The 17,118-nt window shown below is 49.2% G+C and overlaps 1 protein-coding gene across 2 annotated transcripts; it reads left to right on the top strand.

Annotated features, from left to right (window-relative positions):
• The first annotated feature begins 857 nt into the window (after window positions 1–857).
• On the top strand, window positions 858–15,681 carry LOC135185426 (F-box/LRR-repeat protein 21-like). 2 transcript variants are annotated; one of them, XM_064162179.1, is made up of 7 exons: window positions 858–989; window positions 5,097–5,192; window positions 6,559–6,699; window positions 9,060–9,500; window positions 10,919–11,041; window positions 11,979–12,150; window positions 13,422–15,681. In XM_064162179.1, exons 4-7 carry the CDS (start codon window positions 9,144–9,146, stop codon window positions 14,063–14,065), a joined length of 1,296 nt encoding a protein of 431 aa, XP_064018249.1. In that variant the 5' UTR covers window positions 858–989; window positions 5,097–5,192; window positions 6,559–6,699; window positions 9,060–9,143; the 3' UTR covers window positions 14,066–15,681. The 2 variants fall into 2 exon arrangements, with proteins under 2 accessions (XP_064018249.1, XP_064018250.1); XM_064162180.1 differs by lacking the exon at window positions 6,559–6,699.
• Window positions 15,682–17,118: the final 1,437 nt, after the last annotated feature.

Here is a 17,118-nt window from a genome sequence, read left to right as displayed (position 1 = left end):
CCCCCCAGCCAGTGCTGCACCTGTTTAACGTTGGCTCTTCACAGAAAAGGCATCACAGACACTTCTGAGTGGCTAATTACTGCTCCATGCAAAAGCCAGGAAGCCTGTGGCTGCCTTTGGTAGCAGCTGGCAACGAACCAAAATCCAGCTCTCGTTGCAGCCATGAAGGAACAGTGACCAGCGGTGAGCTCCAGCAGTGTGCCTGCAGAGACACAGCCTGCTGGGTTCGTCCTCGTTACCTTCTGCTTCAATTAGAGGTGCACTTTTGGCATCAACAAGGGGACACAGTCTCAAGCTGTGCCAGGGCAGGTCTAGGCTGGATGTGAGGAGGAAGTTGTTGTCAGAGAGAGTGATTGGCACTGGAATGGGCTGCCCAGGGAGGTGGTGCAGTCGCCGTGCCTGGAGGTGTTGAAGCCAAGCCTGGCTGGGGCACTTAGTGCCATGGTCTGGTTGATAGGGCAGGGCTGGGTGCTAGGTTGGGCTGGAGGAGCTTGGAGGTCTCTCCCAGCCTGGTTGATGCTGTGGTTTGTGTACACAGCTGTGTGTAGCTGTAATGCACTGTAACTATCCGCTTGCATCGTGTGCTAAGCTGCGCATATAAAGCCTCATTTCTCAGCTCCCAGCCGGCGCAGACCAGGCTGGGTGATCTCACCAGAGTGAGCGGGGTGCGGGTAACTCCCTCACCACCACGGCAGGGAAAGGAGCGGGCAGATGGCGCGGCAGGCTCCCACCCCGCCCCGAGCCTCCCCATCTCCCCCGGGGCGAGGCGGCGGCGGCGCCAAATGGCGGCGGCGTCACGAGGCTGCTGCGCGGGCCGCGGGGCGCCTGCGCGCTGGGGCGCGGGGCCGTGGCGGGGCCGCCGGCTCCTCCCCCCGCGGGCGGTGGCGTGGCCAGGACGCGCGGCGGGCCGGGAGGCTTCGGGGCTCTTCGCGGCTGTAGCCCCCTGCTCTGCGGTCGGTCTCGGGCCTGCCACTGCGACGGAAGCGGCGGTGAGCGGCGGCGGGGGGGAGCAGCCCGTGCGGGGCGGTGGCCGTGCCGGGCGGGGAGAGGCCGCGGAGTTCCCGGTGGTGGAGGGGCCGGGGGGGAGTGGCAGCACGCAGGGCCCAGAGATCTTAATTCCCCCTGAGCCTTAGCAGCGATCTCGTGTGCGTGTGGCGTTCCTAAACCCTCAGCCCGGGGGGAGGTCACCGCCCCGGGCCGCATTCGCAGCCAGCTGCGCTGCTCTCCTCCAGGGAGAGCTGCGGAGACGCCTGCGGGAGAGGCTATGCCCTCCGCGGAGAGCCGCCTTCCGCTGAGGCCCCAGGTGGGATGGAAGCTCAACACCTCTCCGGGTTTGCTGTGCTTTGTAGTCGGCTTGTGCCCTCTCTCAAGTCGCTCGGTCGTCCCCAGGCCGGCGAAACAACCTGTCGAGGAGGACACCAGATGGGAGCAGGGTGCTGGGGATGCTTGGGGCTGGCGGTTGGGCAATAGAAGCGGTGGGGTTGTTTTTCCTCTATGTGAAGAGCTCGAGTAGCTTGAAAGTCGTTTGGAGTAGTTCGAGAAATGCTGTAGAAGAAATACGTTGGGGGTTTTCTGCTGTGTAACGTTTGGGTAAGCCCTCAAGAGAAGAGCTGTGGCGCCTGAGATGTGTCACTTAGAGCCAGCAGAGCCTTGGGTGTCGCTGGTGGTCCAGAAGCTGCTCGGGCGGAGGTGGCTTTCTTCTAGAACAGGAGTAGCTGAATTTTGTCACCTCAGCGAGGCTGAGGGCGGCAGGGTGCTGGCGTTTGTCAGCCAGGGCCGTTGCAGTCATTAGGATGTTCAGCCGAATGCTATTTTTAGTCCTCTGAGCTGTTGTCATAAACACACCAGAAGTGTGCCGGAGCCTTTGAGGGGCTCTGCTTCGGGAGATGAAGAAAAAAGCTAATTCATGGTGCTCGTCACACCGATGGACTTAGATCTTCTGAGCCTGAAGATCAAAAACACCTCTTTGGTTTGTGTTTTGAACCGTGCCCTGCAGTGGGACCGGGAGCTTGCAGCAGCTGCAACAGCTTCCCAGCGCTGCCTGCCTCTGCAGGGGCTGCTGCCCGCCTTCCCCAGAGGGATCCGCGTTCCTCAGGGTTGTGGCTGTCACCGAGCTGAGATTTCCCCAAGCCGCTGTGACTACCGCGACAGCTGTTTCAGCTGTTAAAGGCAGATCCATAAACATTCTTCTCCAGGTGTTAGAAAGTTAAGGTTTAGTTGTCGCGACGCCTGCTTTATCCTAGTGGATTTCCAAGCTTAGTTATGTGAAAGGCTTTTTTTGTTTCTCGGGAGCTTAATTTCTGCTGGATTTGGTTTGGTCAGGTGCAGGGTTTGGGTTTTTTTTTAACTGCCTAACAGAAACTCGAGTTTATGGGGTTTTGTTTTACGAATTCCTGCTGGGTCCTGGTGCTGAGAACCGAGAGAGGAATGTACGAACGGGAGGAGGCAGTTGTCTGTTTGTGGCTGAAGTGTCTGATAGTTGTAGTTGAAGTAATAAATACAACTACAGGTTGTAGTAATAAATCCTGGTTTTGCAGCGTGTGAAGTTACAAACAGCTACCAGCTTCACTCAGCTGCTGCTGACCACTTCTCACAATCCCCTGCTGAGACGCTGTGTCGTGGGAGGGATTGAAATGTCTTCCTTTTAGCCGAAGTTTATGGTGGTGTTACCAGGACAAGCTGCAGAAGCAATTATTTCACTTGGGTGTGTTTTTTTTCCCCCGGATCCCTCTTGTTGTTTTGTGGATTTGGGTTAGTTGGAGTAGGATTGCATGCAGCTGTGCTGAACACTTCCTCACAGGGCACTCATGTGGAAGGGTTTACAGAGGAAAGTGGCTGTACAGGGTCATACAATCATTTTGCTTGGAAAGGACCTTTAAGATTATCAGGTCCAACCATTAACAGAGTATTTGCTACTTTGCACTGCTGAGGCTGTGTAACCTCATCAGTTACCAGAGTGTTTGATTTCAGAGGGCTGTGCTGCTGCTGTTTGTCTTGAGTAACTACCCCAGACCAATGGTGAACTGTTACAGAGCAAGCTTGACTGCAGCTCTGAGAGATGCGGTTTAGTATTGTTATAAACGTTTCTGCTTCCATGAGCTGATGTGGTTTAAGCTGCTTGGAAGGGTTCTTGAGACCTTAGACACTTACAGAAGAATTACAGAATCAAGCAGGTTGGAAGAGACCTCCAAGCTCACCCAGCCCTGGCCAAGCAGCCAGACCATGGCACTAAGTGCCCCAGCCAGGCTTGGCTGCAACACCTCCAGGGGCGGCAACTCCAGCACCTCCCTGGGCAGCCCATTCCAATGCCAATCACTTCCTCCTAACATCCAGCCGATACCTGCCCTGGACACCGGGAACTGGACACAGCACTCAAGGTGTGGCCTGAGCAGTGCTGAGCACAGGGGCACAAGAACCTCCTTTGTCCTGCTGCCCACACTGCTCCTGAGCCAGCCCAGGATGCTATTGGCTCTGCTGCCCACCTGGGCACACTGCTGCCTCATGTTCAGCTACTCTCTACCAGTACCCCCAGGTCCCTCTCTGCCTGGCTGCTCTCAGCCACTCTGTCCCCAGCCTGTAGTGCTGCTTAGGGTTGTTGTGGCCAAAATGTGGAATCCTGCACTTGGCCTTGTTCAGTCTCATCCTATTGGCCTCTGCCCACCCATCCAGCCTGTCCCTCTGCAGGGCTCTGCTACCCTCCAACAGCTCCACACCTGCTCCTAGCTTGGTGTCATCTGCAAACTTACTGATGCTGCACTCAATCCCCTGGTCCAGATCATCAATAAAGGTATTGATTGGAGAACTGCATGAGCAGGAGTGCTCCTGCTCGATTTTTGCTTTGCCAGCAGGAGCATCCAGTAACTTTTTTAATAGAATATCTACAATTTTGCTGCTTTTATCTGCAGTGTAGAAGTAAAAGTTTTGTTCTGCATGGCAGGGTTGTAGGACAGGGCTGTGCCAGAGGTACCCTGTGTGTAGCAGGGAGTGTTCAGCCCTTACAGGTAACCACCTCAAACCTCGGTGAAATTAAGGAGCCTGCAGAGCATTGTTGCTATGTTGATGAACAGAGCTGCATTTGATGTGTTTCTTGTTGTTAAAGGATGTTACTGATCTCTCATTACTTTGCATCTGTTGTTGTTTTACTATTAGCAGCCAGTTTGCTTGCAGCCACAGAAGTGTTGGGAAGAGTACTGAAATTCTGAGGCCAGAGCAGCTGCCAGGGCGTGCTGTTCCCCTCTGGCCCTAACAAGGGTGTCAGGTTTATCAGGAGGAAGAGTTCAGTTGTTGTGTGTTTTTTGACAGCAAACTTGGTGATGTCTTTTGGAAGTAAAGGTTTGAATGATTCCTTATGATGGCAGAAAGTGAAACACAGACTTGGGTGTAAGCGAGCATGGAGGCAGGAGGGAGACTTGTGTTCTGAGCCTGCTTGGCGTGGCTTGTGATCCGCATGCCAGGCTTCACAGGCTGTCACCTGCCTTCTGGGAGCTCGTAAAGAGGGAGGAGGCTGCAGGCTGGGTGTTTTGTTGTTGTTACTCCTTGCCATGTGAGGGTGCAGCCAGGGCTGTGCCGGGTGGGGACTGGGTGGGTGGTAGGAGGCTGTGCCGTGTGGCCTCTCTGTTTTCTTCATCTCTCAAGCGGTTCCCCAGGCCAAGAGACAGCCTTGCCAACGAAGGGGGGAAAGGCTGGGGGAAAAGGTTTGGGTTGGTTTTCCCGTGTTTTCCATGGCTCTCAGCCTGCATTGGGTATTTACAGAGAATGCTGTTTACCAAAGTCTGCTGCCGATGGACAGGATAATGCAAATATTGGCCGAGCTGTGTTTGCACTGTGCTGCTGGCTGGGGCGCTCTGCATGCAGCTGCAGCCGTTGTTTCCCAGCAGTTCTGCCTTTCGGCTGACCCCGTGTTTCTGCTGACAGCCTGGTGAGGCAGTGCGGGGTAAGCTGCCTTGCGTGGGGATGCTGCCTTCAGGCTGCTTCAGGAAAGCAAGAAGGTGCAAACCGTTGTCAGCTTCTTGTCCTGTCGTTTTTTCCGTGGATGTGCTGCAAGGATTTGTCTTCTCAAAACTAATAAAGCTTCTTGTGGCTTTTTATCTGGACAGGAGGGGAAATCAGACAGATGCTTGTGAGTGCCCCATGGCTGCAGCTGCCTCCATTCATTCATTTATTGCCCATTGTAACTTGGAAGCATTCATTAGGTAAGAAAGCTGCTTCAAATCGTGTCTTGGAGGCTGTGAACTTGTACCAACTGTGCTTGTGTTGAATCTTGGAGTTGCGGTGTCCTGCTCTCAGCCGCAGTGTTGTGTGTTTTCTGTTCACACGCCCTTAGAACCTGCCTTCCCTGCGTTGGAAACTGACAGCACCGCAAGTGAATTTGAAGTGCCTCACAGAGTTAGCAAAGGGACAGTCTGCTGGCTTGGCAGGAGAAGATGTGGTGCTTGTCAGCCATCTCTGCAGGAAAAGGCCACCATAAATTATAGGCTTCTGAGTTTCTAATAATAGATCAAGCATGACTACTCAGCTCTTAAATTCTGGTGTGTGAGCTGAGCCACAGCATTACTGGCACAGATTGCAGGCCCTGAGTTGGATTTTTGCTGAGGAGAGGGAGCCTGTTGCTCTTGTGTTGATAATGCACACAGGTGCTACGCCTCTGTTAGACTTTGCACCTACCAAACTGGTATCACCAGGAAAGCTCTTCAAAAGACTAGAAGATGACTTTGGAGCACTCAAAGCCTTGTGTCTCACGTCTTTTAAAGAAAAGTAAAGGCTCAGTACTGGGAGGTTTTGAGAGATGTTCTCAGTGGCTGAGCACAGTGCCTTGGAAACACCTCTGGTTTCCAGATCTGCTTTCCATTTCAAGCCTGTCATGATCTGGAAAGATGGATTTTGCTGTTCCTGTAGCTTTCCATTGAACCACCCTCAAAGCCTGTCAAACAGGGAACTGGATTTGGAGCTTTGGGGTATACTTTGCCATAGCAGACCAAGATATTCTGTCATATTAAGAGACAGGGTTTAGTGCTTCTGAAAACTGCCATTTGTGTATATGAGGATATTTGTACACCATGAGTTGTTTCTTTTCCAGACAGAGGTTGATGAGCCAAAGTAGTTTGTTTACTGCCATGATTATCATGACACAGCAGCCATACTTGTGGAGTAAAATTGAGTCATATTTACAGCCAAGAGTCCTTTAATTTTAAACTGTTGAAACTGCTGTCTTTATTCTAATTCACGTGGTTTTGGTTAATGTTTCTTATAGAGCTTTGTAGTTTCTTTATCATTCAGGTGTCCAGAGGTTTATGTGTGCTGCTTAAGAGCACTGTTGTGACAAAAAATGTACTTAATGCAAGAGTCAGATTTATGCCAAGACTGGCACATACCTGTCAGTGAAATGAGAGCTTTCAGATGAGGTTGGGTAAAACTGGCTGGTTTGCTTGTCACTTCCACGTCTGCCTTGCAGCTCACAGTGTGCTGTTAATCCCATTCTCTTCTAAAACTGAGTTCAGCCCCCGCTGTGGGTCTCCCAGACATTGCAGAACAGTGTTAATGTGGTCGGTGGCTCCACAGGTCAGTTCATCTTCTGGGATCCATCCCTGCCTTCTGGTTAAGGACCCCAGGCACACATACAGGATGACTCAGCAGTGGGATGCATGCTCAGATACCAGAAAGGTGCTGGTAACTTGACAGGAACTTCCACATTCTTTGGAGGTATGTGTGCATGTAAACCTCTCATTGACTACTACCTGCATTGTATCACCTGGAGTTATCATTTACTTCACTTCACTTGTGTTCTAAAGTAGATACTGTTTGGAGTTTGTCTTCAGAACAAAATATCCTGATTTTTACTTTGTGTTTGGGAAAGGCTTCATGGAATCTTTCTGGCTTTCCAGAGTGAATATAAACCAGTTTTGCTAGATTTAAAGCACTGCAGTAGAGAGTACTAAAAGTAGCAATTCTGGAGTTAACCTAGCAACAAGAGCAAGCTCCATCCATGTTCCATCAGAAAGAGCACAGACACCATGGATGCCACACCTGCCTTGTCCCATCTCTTCATCCCTCCCTGCACTGGGGATGCTGCATCTGCTCTACAGCCTGGCTCGTGGTTCAGGGCAATGCCCCTCTGGTGCTTCTTACATGACAGCATTTCTTTGTGGGAGCCAAAACAGCACCCAGGAAGCTCAAATTAGTTTCACATAAGGGAGCAGAAGTTTCTTTTTATACTGAGATGTTGCAGATTTGCAGGAGATAGAAAAAGCACAGAGAAGCTGCTCAGGCAAAGAGGTTTGTTTAATTTCAGGTCTTTTTCAGGAAACAGCTACATTTATGATTCCTCCCAAGGAGAGAGGAGATCAAACCCAACCCAAGAGATAATTGACTGACAAAGCTTTTAGCCTTTGCTAAATTTAGCAAGGCTATGAGCAAGGGGAAGAGAGAGTTATGTAACAGCTAATTACTGCATCCACACATGGTCCTTTGGAAGGTCCATGCCTTGTGTGACTTAAAGCACTCAGAAGTTGTACAACATGCTGGTGTGGATGATAATGTGATGAAATGGTCTGGAAGCAACATGTTTATTCCTGCTGAACTTGCATTTTCATCACATTAGTAACACTGCTGTGTTGTTTAGCAGCACAGCTCTCTTGGAGCGTGGCTTGCTGCCTTGGCTTGGTGATGCAAGGCACAGGTGTCTGTCCAGGGCAGAGGAGCTTCTCTTGATAAATACCATTCAAAGAGTGCTGCTTCTTTGTCTTCCTGCATATATTGCCTGTCACTGTCAGAAACAGAACGTAGATGAAGTGAACTTTAAAGAGTCTGAGAGAGGATTTCTGCTGAGTGCTGGAGCAAATTCCTTGGTGGTGAGCTGGTTTGTGAGGAGGACAAACAGCAGTGAGGCTGCTCATAGGAGCAGCTTGATTAAGTGGCTAGGCTGTTCTTCCCCATTTCTTTTCATAAAAACAGAGCTAAACTTGCCTGTCAGGCACCTCATCAGCCACGCAGATCAGGCTTTATGTGTTGGGGGAAATGCCAGGCACGTCCTTGCTGGGATAGTCTGTGTTCTGGCAGCTCTTTCTGGGCTCGGGGTGGGGTTCTTCTCCTGTGCATGATGAAGATACCGTGGAAAAGTTTCAGTCCAGGAAGAGACATGCTGTGAGGTTTGCTGGGGGAGATTGCTCAGTAAAAGCAGACAAGTTCTGCTTGCTCTTGGAGCATGTATGGCTGCTTGGAAAATTCAGCTTCAGGCGGGTTGGGAAGAGAGGACGGTCTGGGTGATTAGCAGGACCTTTGAGAGACCCTGGGCCTGCTGTTGAGTGAAGGAAGTGACATTTGAAACGGTTTAGACTTGCTGAGAACTGCCTGCCTTGAATTCAGTCTGCATTGCACTGCTGCAGCATGTGGAAGCTTTTGCTTGGGCTGCTCCTTTCTCAGCTCTGGCGCACCTGGCAAACGTGAGACAGATTGCTGCAGTTTGCTGGGTACTCCTGGGTGTTGCAGGGCTACTGTCCTTTTCTGCTGGAAAACAGCATCTGAACTGTACTCACTTTGCCCTGCTTTGATAAATGCTCCTAAAGCTTTTTGTTGTTAGTCATACAAATGTTTGTCCTCTGCCTGGCACAGTTAGAAACCAGACCAAAACACAAAGCCAGCACACCAAAGCAGTGGAGGAGGCAAGCAAAGCTTTGGGATCTGATTCTTCAGAACACATCTGATCCGAGTTCAGTGGTGCTTGAAAGGAGTTTGTGAACTGGGTTCTGTAGTTGATCAAATTCTAGAGGTCACATAGGTTGAGACTAAACTTGTGTTAAATGCTTTTGAACTTTGCAAAGTGCTTTCTGTCCTGTGAAATACAGCTGGTAAAGGAACCCAACTTCTGCAGATTCAAACCCGGTGCAAAGCAAAAGGTGTCAGGAAAACAGATCCTTGCTTGTGTCTGTGCACTGGGTATTGCCATAGGAACATAGCTTTTGTCATAGTAACATGCTAGATTTAATTTCTACTAACTCATCATCTCTTGCTGTCTTTCTTCTGCCTTCTCTCCCTCTCTCTCCTAACCTCCTGTCTCTTTCTAGAGACCTGCTGTAGGCGAGTGAGACCTGGCAGGAGACCGCACGGCGGGAATACATACTATCTATCCAGGAACTGAAGATTCCACCATGAAGAGGGCTAGGCAGAAACCCGTGGTGGAAAATGAGAGTCCCCAAACATCCCAGGAAAGCAAAAAACAGAAAACTTGTTTCTATGGCTCAGGGTTTGGAGGCTGTCTGGACTGGGGCAGCCTCCCACACCACGTCATCCTGCGCGTTTTCCAGTTCCTGCCCTTGGTCGACCGAGCCAGGGCATCCTCTGTGTGCCGAAGGTGGAACGAGGTTTTCCACATCCCGGATCTCTGGAGGAGATTTGAGTTTGAACTGAACCAGCCAGCTACTTCTTACTTAAAGTCTACACATCCTGATCTCATTCAGCAGATTATCAAGAGGCACGCGGATCATCTGCAGTACGTCAGCTTCAAGGTAAGTCTGCTTTGGTCGCCTCGCCCTGCATGACGTCTGCAGTTTCTCTGGGTCAGTTGGCTCTAGTGTTTAACCTGGGCAGTTCTAGGCTTCACAGTGCATCTCCTGCAACAATACATTTCCATGCTTGTGGCTTCCTTCAGCTTCTCTACATGCCAGTCCCAATTAATTAAACAGCTAATGTCATGCTGAACATACAGAAGATGTAGCTTTGGAAATCACTATCAGTGGCAGTCTGGCTGCTTCAACAGATGATTAGGTCAGTAAATGTTTCTTATACATGGAAGCATTTGGAGAGATAAATTTATCTTGTGTATCTGATTGATTTGCAAAACCAGGCACTCCAGTGAACAAAGGCTGACAGTTCAGAATGGTGCTTTGAAAGTCTGAGTAAGGGAGAAACGTGCTGGGGCTGTATTCATGCTTGACACATAAGGACATAATTAAGTGCCAGTAAACTTGATTTCACTCTGGGCTGTGTTGGCAGTCTCAGGATTACATAAATACGGATCTCTTTCATTTGAATACCTGGTGCAGCCCAGTCTAGCTGAGAAAGTCATAGCTGGAGCTACAGGTGATGTGTTCGCTGTTTTACAGTCACTTCTTCTTAGTCAAGGTCATAGATCTATTCTGTGAAGGAAAAGCAGAAGGGACAATGGATGTTGAAGCTAGGCTGAAAATCACAGGCTTCTTTCTCAGCACTGAGAGCAGTTTTACACTGGGAGACGTTGGGGTTTGGTTGTGCAGCAGTTCATGGGTAATCAGCTCCTAAATACCTTCAACTTTGCGCTTCATACGTCACTTAACACACACCTCACATACACTGATTGTAGTAAATTGGCTTTCTGATGTCAGTGCAACTTCATGCTTTTTCAGCTACTTCTTCATCATGCCAGCTACCAGAGAGAGGGTGAGATGAAACAGTGACTGGTCTTAGGTTAGCCATCAGGCTTACAGGTGAACTCGGTTCATTATTCAAGATGCATGCTGGTGCCCCTGCAGGGTGTGATGGATGAGTGTGTTCCAGTAGATCTAAGCCCTGGCAGATGGGTTTCTTTCAGTTCTAGGAGTCGAGTTGGCATTTTAAATGAGGTGCATCCAGAGCACTGTCGTCTCACCAGTACTTGTTGCAGTTCTTCAGGAAGGCATAAGGCTGTTGGAAGAGAAAGCTCAGCTCTAGGCCCTCTGTTAATGCTAGCAGTACCCAGCAGGCCTGCTCAGGAACACTTGCTAGTAGCAGCTTTCCCCATCCCTTTCGTGTCTTGAAATTTCTAATCAGTGTTGCTCTTTGTCCTCTGGCAAATGAAGGCCGGTGCAGTAGAGCTGACTGGCTGTGCAGCTTGCAGTCTGGGCTGTCCACCTGCTGGTTTTAAAGAGTAATAAAGAATGACTTCATTAGTTTTTAATTGCCTTTATAGGTTGATAGCAGTACTGAGTCAGCAGAAGCAGCCTGTGACATCCTTTCTCAGTTGGTAAACTGTTCCATCAAGACACTGGGTTTGATTTCTACAGCAAAACCAAGCTTCATGAATGTCTCCAAGGTAATGTGCTTCCACCTGGAACTACAGCAACTTAATTAGCTCTTAAACCACCTCAGCTTTGCAGAATCATAGAATCATAGACTTGGTTTGGTCAGAAAAGTACAACCATTCTCTAACTGTACCGAGGTTAAACCATGTCCTTCAGCACCACATCTCAGCATGTTTTCAGTGCCCTCAAGGATGGGGATTCAGCCACCTTCCTGGGCAGTTAGTTCCAGTGTTTGAGAACCCTTTCAGTGAGGAAGTTTATTCTCATGTCCAACCTAAACCTCTCCTGGTGCAACATAAGGCTATTTCCTCTCATTCTGCGTTGGTACTGTGCTGTTACACAGTTGCTGATAAATCTTGCACACCACTCCCTGTTCATTGCATTCTTTAATTTGTATCCTGCATTGCTGGGAGGAATGGAGACATTGATTTCATTCATTACATTCAGTATTGTTGATGCTCTGTGGCAGAGACAAGGAATAATTGGAAGGCTTGAATTTCCTTATTCCATATTAAAAGTTGCAGTGGACAGCTGCTCCAGTGTCCGGGGAGAGAGGTGGTTTTTTCCCCTCTGGCTCTGCAGGTCACAGCAGATTTACTTTCTGGGAAAGCAAAATAGATGCCATTTCTTTTTTTCTGCAGGTAAGCTCTAGATGTTTCCTGTGCATCACTGTCTCCACTTAGCCCATTTTTATTACAGTGGAAAGATAAATCAGATTGAGCTGAGTGTAAAGTTGGTTTTTGTCCCATGTAGCAGCGTGTTTTTAAGCAGGTTTCCTACCTTCATGTTCAGAGGAGCCTTTCTTTGTTATACAAGGAAGGGGAAGCCTAAGGAGTGGTTAGTTTTGTACTTTCTGTGTGTGCAGAACCTGAGGTGGTTCTGATCTTGTAATTAAAGTTCTAAATGCTAAAGTTTAAGCCTGTAATAAGATACTGTTTCTCCAAACAGGCTCATTTTGCCTCGGCCCTGACAGTAGTTTTTGTCAACTCCAAGTCACTGTCATCGATCAAGGTCGATGACACACCACTGGATGATCCTTCCTTGAAGGTTCTTGTTGCTAACAATAGTGATACTCTGAAACTGCTGAAAATGAGCAGCTGTCCTCATGTGTCACCTGCTGGTGAGTAGTGAATATCTGTGGAAAATGTACTGGTAAAGTCTCATAAAGCAGTGGTCAGAACGAAACAAATTCTCTCTCAAACTTCCAGTGCCCTTCTGAGTCCTTTAGCAGAGGCCTTTTACTGATGTAGCCTTGGCCTTGGGCAGGTGGGAGGTGAAGAAGAGGAACGTCTTTGTGTCACTGAGGGAGGTGGGTTACTGTATGTGGAGACACTCCTTACTTGCCTGCATCTTCTGGGGCTTCTGCTTACATTGTCAATGGCATCAGTGCCTCTGATGATAGGCCTCGAGGAGCAGCAGCCTCCAAAATGAGTGCAGGCCTTCTGTGTGCATTCCAAAGAGCTGATGTTCATTGCAGCTTCTGTGTCAGGGGAACCGAGCCTGAGCTGTTTAACAGCAGCAGCTTGTGAACTGAGCTGCCTGGTGGAGTGTGGGACTTCTCCAGGTCCCTGAGCCATGAATCAGCTGCTTGCTGGGGTAGATGATATGAAAGCAGTTGTCAGTAACTGGTTTGCAAGGTGCTGCAAGTCTAACTTGAGGGGCACAAGTGTTAATCATTCCAAGTTGTATTCATAAACACAGGGAGCCTGCAGGAGCAGTGCAAGATTAAGTCTTCGAGCTCCTGCAGTGCCCTCCTGTGTCCAGGTCTGGTGAGATCAGCTGGCCTATTACAGCATTGATTGAGGGATTTTCGGTTGCTCCTCACTTGCCTTTCTCCTGCAGCCCTGGTGCCAGGAAAAGGGAATCTGGATCTAGTCTCTTTGCTGTGTTCTTGCCCAGAGTCCACCAAAGGTGATCTGATCTGTGTGCTTTGTATTCCAGCAGATGAGGAGCAGTTGTGTTGGCTAGGCCTGTGCTCAGGGAAAGAGCTCTTCTAGCATAGCTCTTAAACCAGGCTGCTGTTGGTCATTTAAACAGTGCTTGGCTGAACGCTGAAGGAAGGAGCACCAGGGAAGGGAAAAGCAATTTCAACTCAATCATAACCTGTTTTCTGTGGCATCCTCAAAGCCTGAGGAAGGGCAAAGAGGAACCAAGATAACGAAGATACAAGAGGAATGCAACTACTTAGATTTGCTGCTTTTACTGATAAGTGTTTATGGCCAAAGCCTCATAAAAGCATGTGGGTCTCTAGGACTTTCTGCTGTCTGATGGGGCTTGGCTACAGACATGAATATTCAAGCCAGCAGAGTCAGTTCTTGCTCGAGCTGCACAGCAACCAACCAGGCTTGCATTTGCTTTTCTTTTTACAGAGCAGTTCTTTTTGTTCCTCAGGAATTCTTTGTGTTGCTGACCAGTGTCACGGGCTCAAGGAGCTGGCTTTGAACTACTACATCTTAAGTGACGAGCTGCTGCTGGCGCTCTCCAGCGAGAAGCACGTGGACCTCGAGCACCTGCGCATAGACGTGGTGAGCGAGAACCCCGGGCAGGTGCAGTTCCACACCATCAAAAAGCAGAGCTGGGACGCTCTGGTGAGGCACTCCCCCAAGGTCAACATCGTGATGTACTTCTTCCTGTACGAGGAGGAGTTCGACGCCTTCTTCCGAGAGGAGACGCCGGTGACGCACCTGTACTTCGGGCGCGCGGTGAGCAAGGCGATGCTGGGCCGCATCGGGCTGCACTGCCCGCGCCTCATCGAGCTGGTGGTGTGCGCCAACGGCCTGCAGCCGCTGGACGAGGAGCTGATCCGCATCGCCCAGCGCTGCAAGCACCTGACGGCCATGGGGCTGGGCGAGTGCGAGGTCACCTGCAGGGGCTTCGTGGAGTTCGTGAAGATGTGTGGAGGCAGGCTCACCCAGCTCTCCATCATGGAGGAGGTGCTGATCCCCGACAGCGACTACAGCTTGGACCGCCTCCATCTGGAGGTCTCCAAGCACCTCGGCAGGATGTGGTTCCCTGATATGATGCCAACCTGGTGAATCCTCTGTGTCTGTGGATGAGATGACTGGGACAGGGTGTTGCTTTCTATGCAAACAAAGAATTTCAACGTGCAATGTGAAAACCTCTTCCCAGATTTGTGGTTTTCTACCTTGGCAGTGCAACAGCAAAATCGTTCCAGAATGCTAAGGGTGCGTGGAACTAGCAAATAGCTGAAGTGTGCTTAACACTGCTGAAAGGGTGTCTGTGGTTCACAGGTGCTTCACACTTCGGTGAACTTGGGCTTCTCTGAGCTTCGATGTAAACGTTCCACGCACATTAAAGTTTGGGAGGGTTCATGTCTCTCTTTACTCTTTTGACATAGTCAGCAGAGGGCTAGAGAACCTGTTCCTTTAGCAAACCCATCTCTATAGCAAGCTGGGTACCCCTTGGAATTCAGTAGTATTTGTCAGGATCTTTGAGTGCGGCGCTCTCCCAAAGCCTGTATGCAGAAGCCTGTACAACCAAATACTTGGAGTAGCCCAGGTTGCTCAGCTCTAACCGAGCTGAAACTCCTGCCACTGTGTTAAAATGCTGTGGTAAGTAAGCTGCTGCCTGCAGCAGGCTTCCCAGTTTTCAGCAGCACTTCCATTTTGTCCCACAAGCTGGACTGTAAGGACTGTGTTGCACAGTATGTTGGGCGTTGTGTCACAGGCTAGGAAAGGATGCTGAAATGAATGAATTGAAAAGTTTTAGTTCCAGACTGATTGCTTGGCTGGATGACAGAGCACTTTGGAAACTGCCAAAGAGTGTTTGGAATAGCTTCTGGAGTTGAGAGAGTTCGGGCCTTGGAATGACACAAGTTGATGTCTGAATGCTATTCCATGTTTCATTGCTGAGAGATGGGGAAGTGGCTAGAGAGAGGGAAGGGTCAGATTGAGTGCAGTTGTATTTGATTGCTTCCTATCTGTAATCAAAGATGTAAAGCACTTAATAAGTAATCTACCAGTTAGAGGCCAAAATGGCCTTGCAGTAACCTTGCCTGCATCCAGCAGAGCCCCAGTTTCTAGACTGAGGGCTGCTGGGGAGGATCCTATAACTTTTCTTCCGTTTAATACTTGTTGTTACTACTTGTTTGGGGAAGATTTTTGTTTTCTTTCTTTCAGGGGAAGGGAAGGGTGAGTTGGTATCAATTGGAGAATGTATTTTTGCATTGACCTTCTGCACACTGTAAACTGAACTGCATCATGAACAAGTTTTGCTGTCGTTCTTTTCATGCCGTACTTGATTTCTCTTCCTGCTTAACCACGAGAAGTCTTCACTGATGTGCTGGTGGCATTTGTCACATCAGATAGAACATCAGTTTCTTCCACGCTTCTCCACTGCTGAAATAGCAGCTGCAGAGTTAAACCACTGTTGTCCTGAGCAGGTTTATCCCAGTGGCAAGCCTGACGGCTTTAAAGTGACAGAAAATGCTGCTCTGAACCAGTGACGTTGTTGCCGGCTTCACACTTTAAGTCTCATCTGACTAATACTTGAGACCCAAGCACTTCCTTAACCAAGAGGATTCTAATTCTCTTCTACGCAATAGACTGAAGTATTTCTAAGCAGTATTTGGTTTAAGATGTGTGGTTTGCTTTAAATGTCAACAAAATAAAGTGATTAATACATGCACTCATCCTAGACTGGTGTCCGTCTGTTGCACCACATCCTCCTGTTAGGCAGGGGCTCCCCTGGTAGGAGCCATATGCTTGGTAGAGAGGCAGCAGAAATGTTCATCTCCTGCACACAAGTCATTGTCACTTCACATTTGTGCTGCAGGCCTGAGAATCTTTGCCGTGCTGAATCAGAGTGCGGGCAGCTCTTGGTTGGTGAGTCTCGGAGCCCTTTGTGTCTCTTTGGCATGGGGTGTCAGGCACTAGGGGCTGTATGCAGAAATGCAGTTCAGGAGGGACATTCAAATGCTTCCTCGTTTATTGTCCCTTCTCCCTCCTTACTGAAGCAGCTTTCCTGTGCAACCGTGACCATTAGCTTGCTCCAGCTCCAAGCTTCTAGAAAAGGAGGCTGCATTTATGGCTGGGGTGATTTTCTGGAGACAGGTTTTTGTGTGCATTCACTCTGCTACCTGGTCTCCTTCACCTGATCAGTAGATACTGGACTTTGTATCTAAATGGCAGCAAACCTGACATGTCAGTCGTCTTCTTAGATACTGACTCCTCACAAGCAGTGTGGGAAGCTGTTTTAACTGCAGGGAGACTTCCAGTGCTGGATCTGATAGTTTTGGTGTTAGATGTGTTTCATGCCGTGTTGGTGCTAAGGGAGCAGTGTCAAACACTGCCCTGTTCACAACAGCACTAAAGACTTTTTTTTTTCTCCTTCTTAAGCAGGTGTTCCTGACTGGCTGCATTTGGCAAGAACCTGGAGACAGCTGCCTTTGCTTCCTCACAGCCTGCACTTCAGAACTCTGCCTCAGCCTAGCTAAGGCAAGTTTTGTCTGATTCATTCCTAGGTGTACTGCCCTGCTGAGGCTTTCTAAAACACCATCTCTGAAGCGTGGCGGGCAGTGGTGAGAGTAACAAAACCCCTCGAAGTACAGCCAGGCTAAGGAGGTTTGCACTCCAGCTGCCTGTAATGCGCCTCCGCTGCCACAGGAGGGCGTGCGCGGGGCAGACTCTCGCAGTAAGCTGCTAATTAATCGCTGCTAATTCCTTCATTCTCTTGCAGAGCAAATGCCAACAAACACTCGGATCCTTTTCCCCCGTGTGAGGCTCCTTCTCCCATGCGACAGACAGCAGTCGTTCTGGCCTGACGACTCGACACAGCTGCTTCTGTGCCTCCTGCAATGTTGTGACAAATTCCTCTCTAATTTTCCTCAGCTGGAGTGTCTTCAAAAATCTCAGGCAATGACGTTTGCTAAGGTGTAGTAAGGTGTGTCAGTTAGCTAAGACATAACAGTTACAGGTAGTTAAAAGGAGTAATTGGTGCCTGGAATAAATGTTATGTAAGGCTCAAAGTATTGAATCAGTAGGAATACAAACTGTGTTTGTGCATGAGAGAGTGGGGATCAAGTGCACAATGTTCATCTGGAGACCATTGCCAAGTGGCTTCCTCAGGG

Source organism: Pogoniulus pusillus, chromosome 22 (assembly GCF_015220805.1).
Source record: "Pogoniulus pusillus isolate bPogPus1 chromosome 22, bPogPus1.pri, whole genome shotgun sequence".
Taxonomy (NCBI): Eukaryota; Metazoa; Chordata; class Aves; order Piciformes; family Lybiidae; genus Pogoniulus; species Pogoniulus pusillus.
Note: the sequence above shows the minus strand (reverse complement) of the source record. Positions and strands in the feature narration are given on the sequence as shown.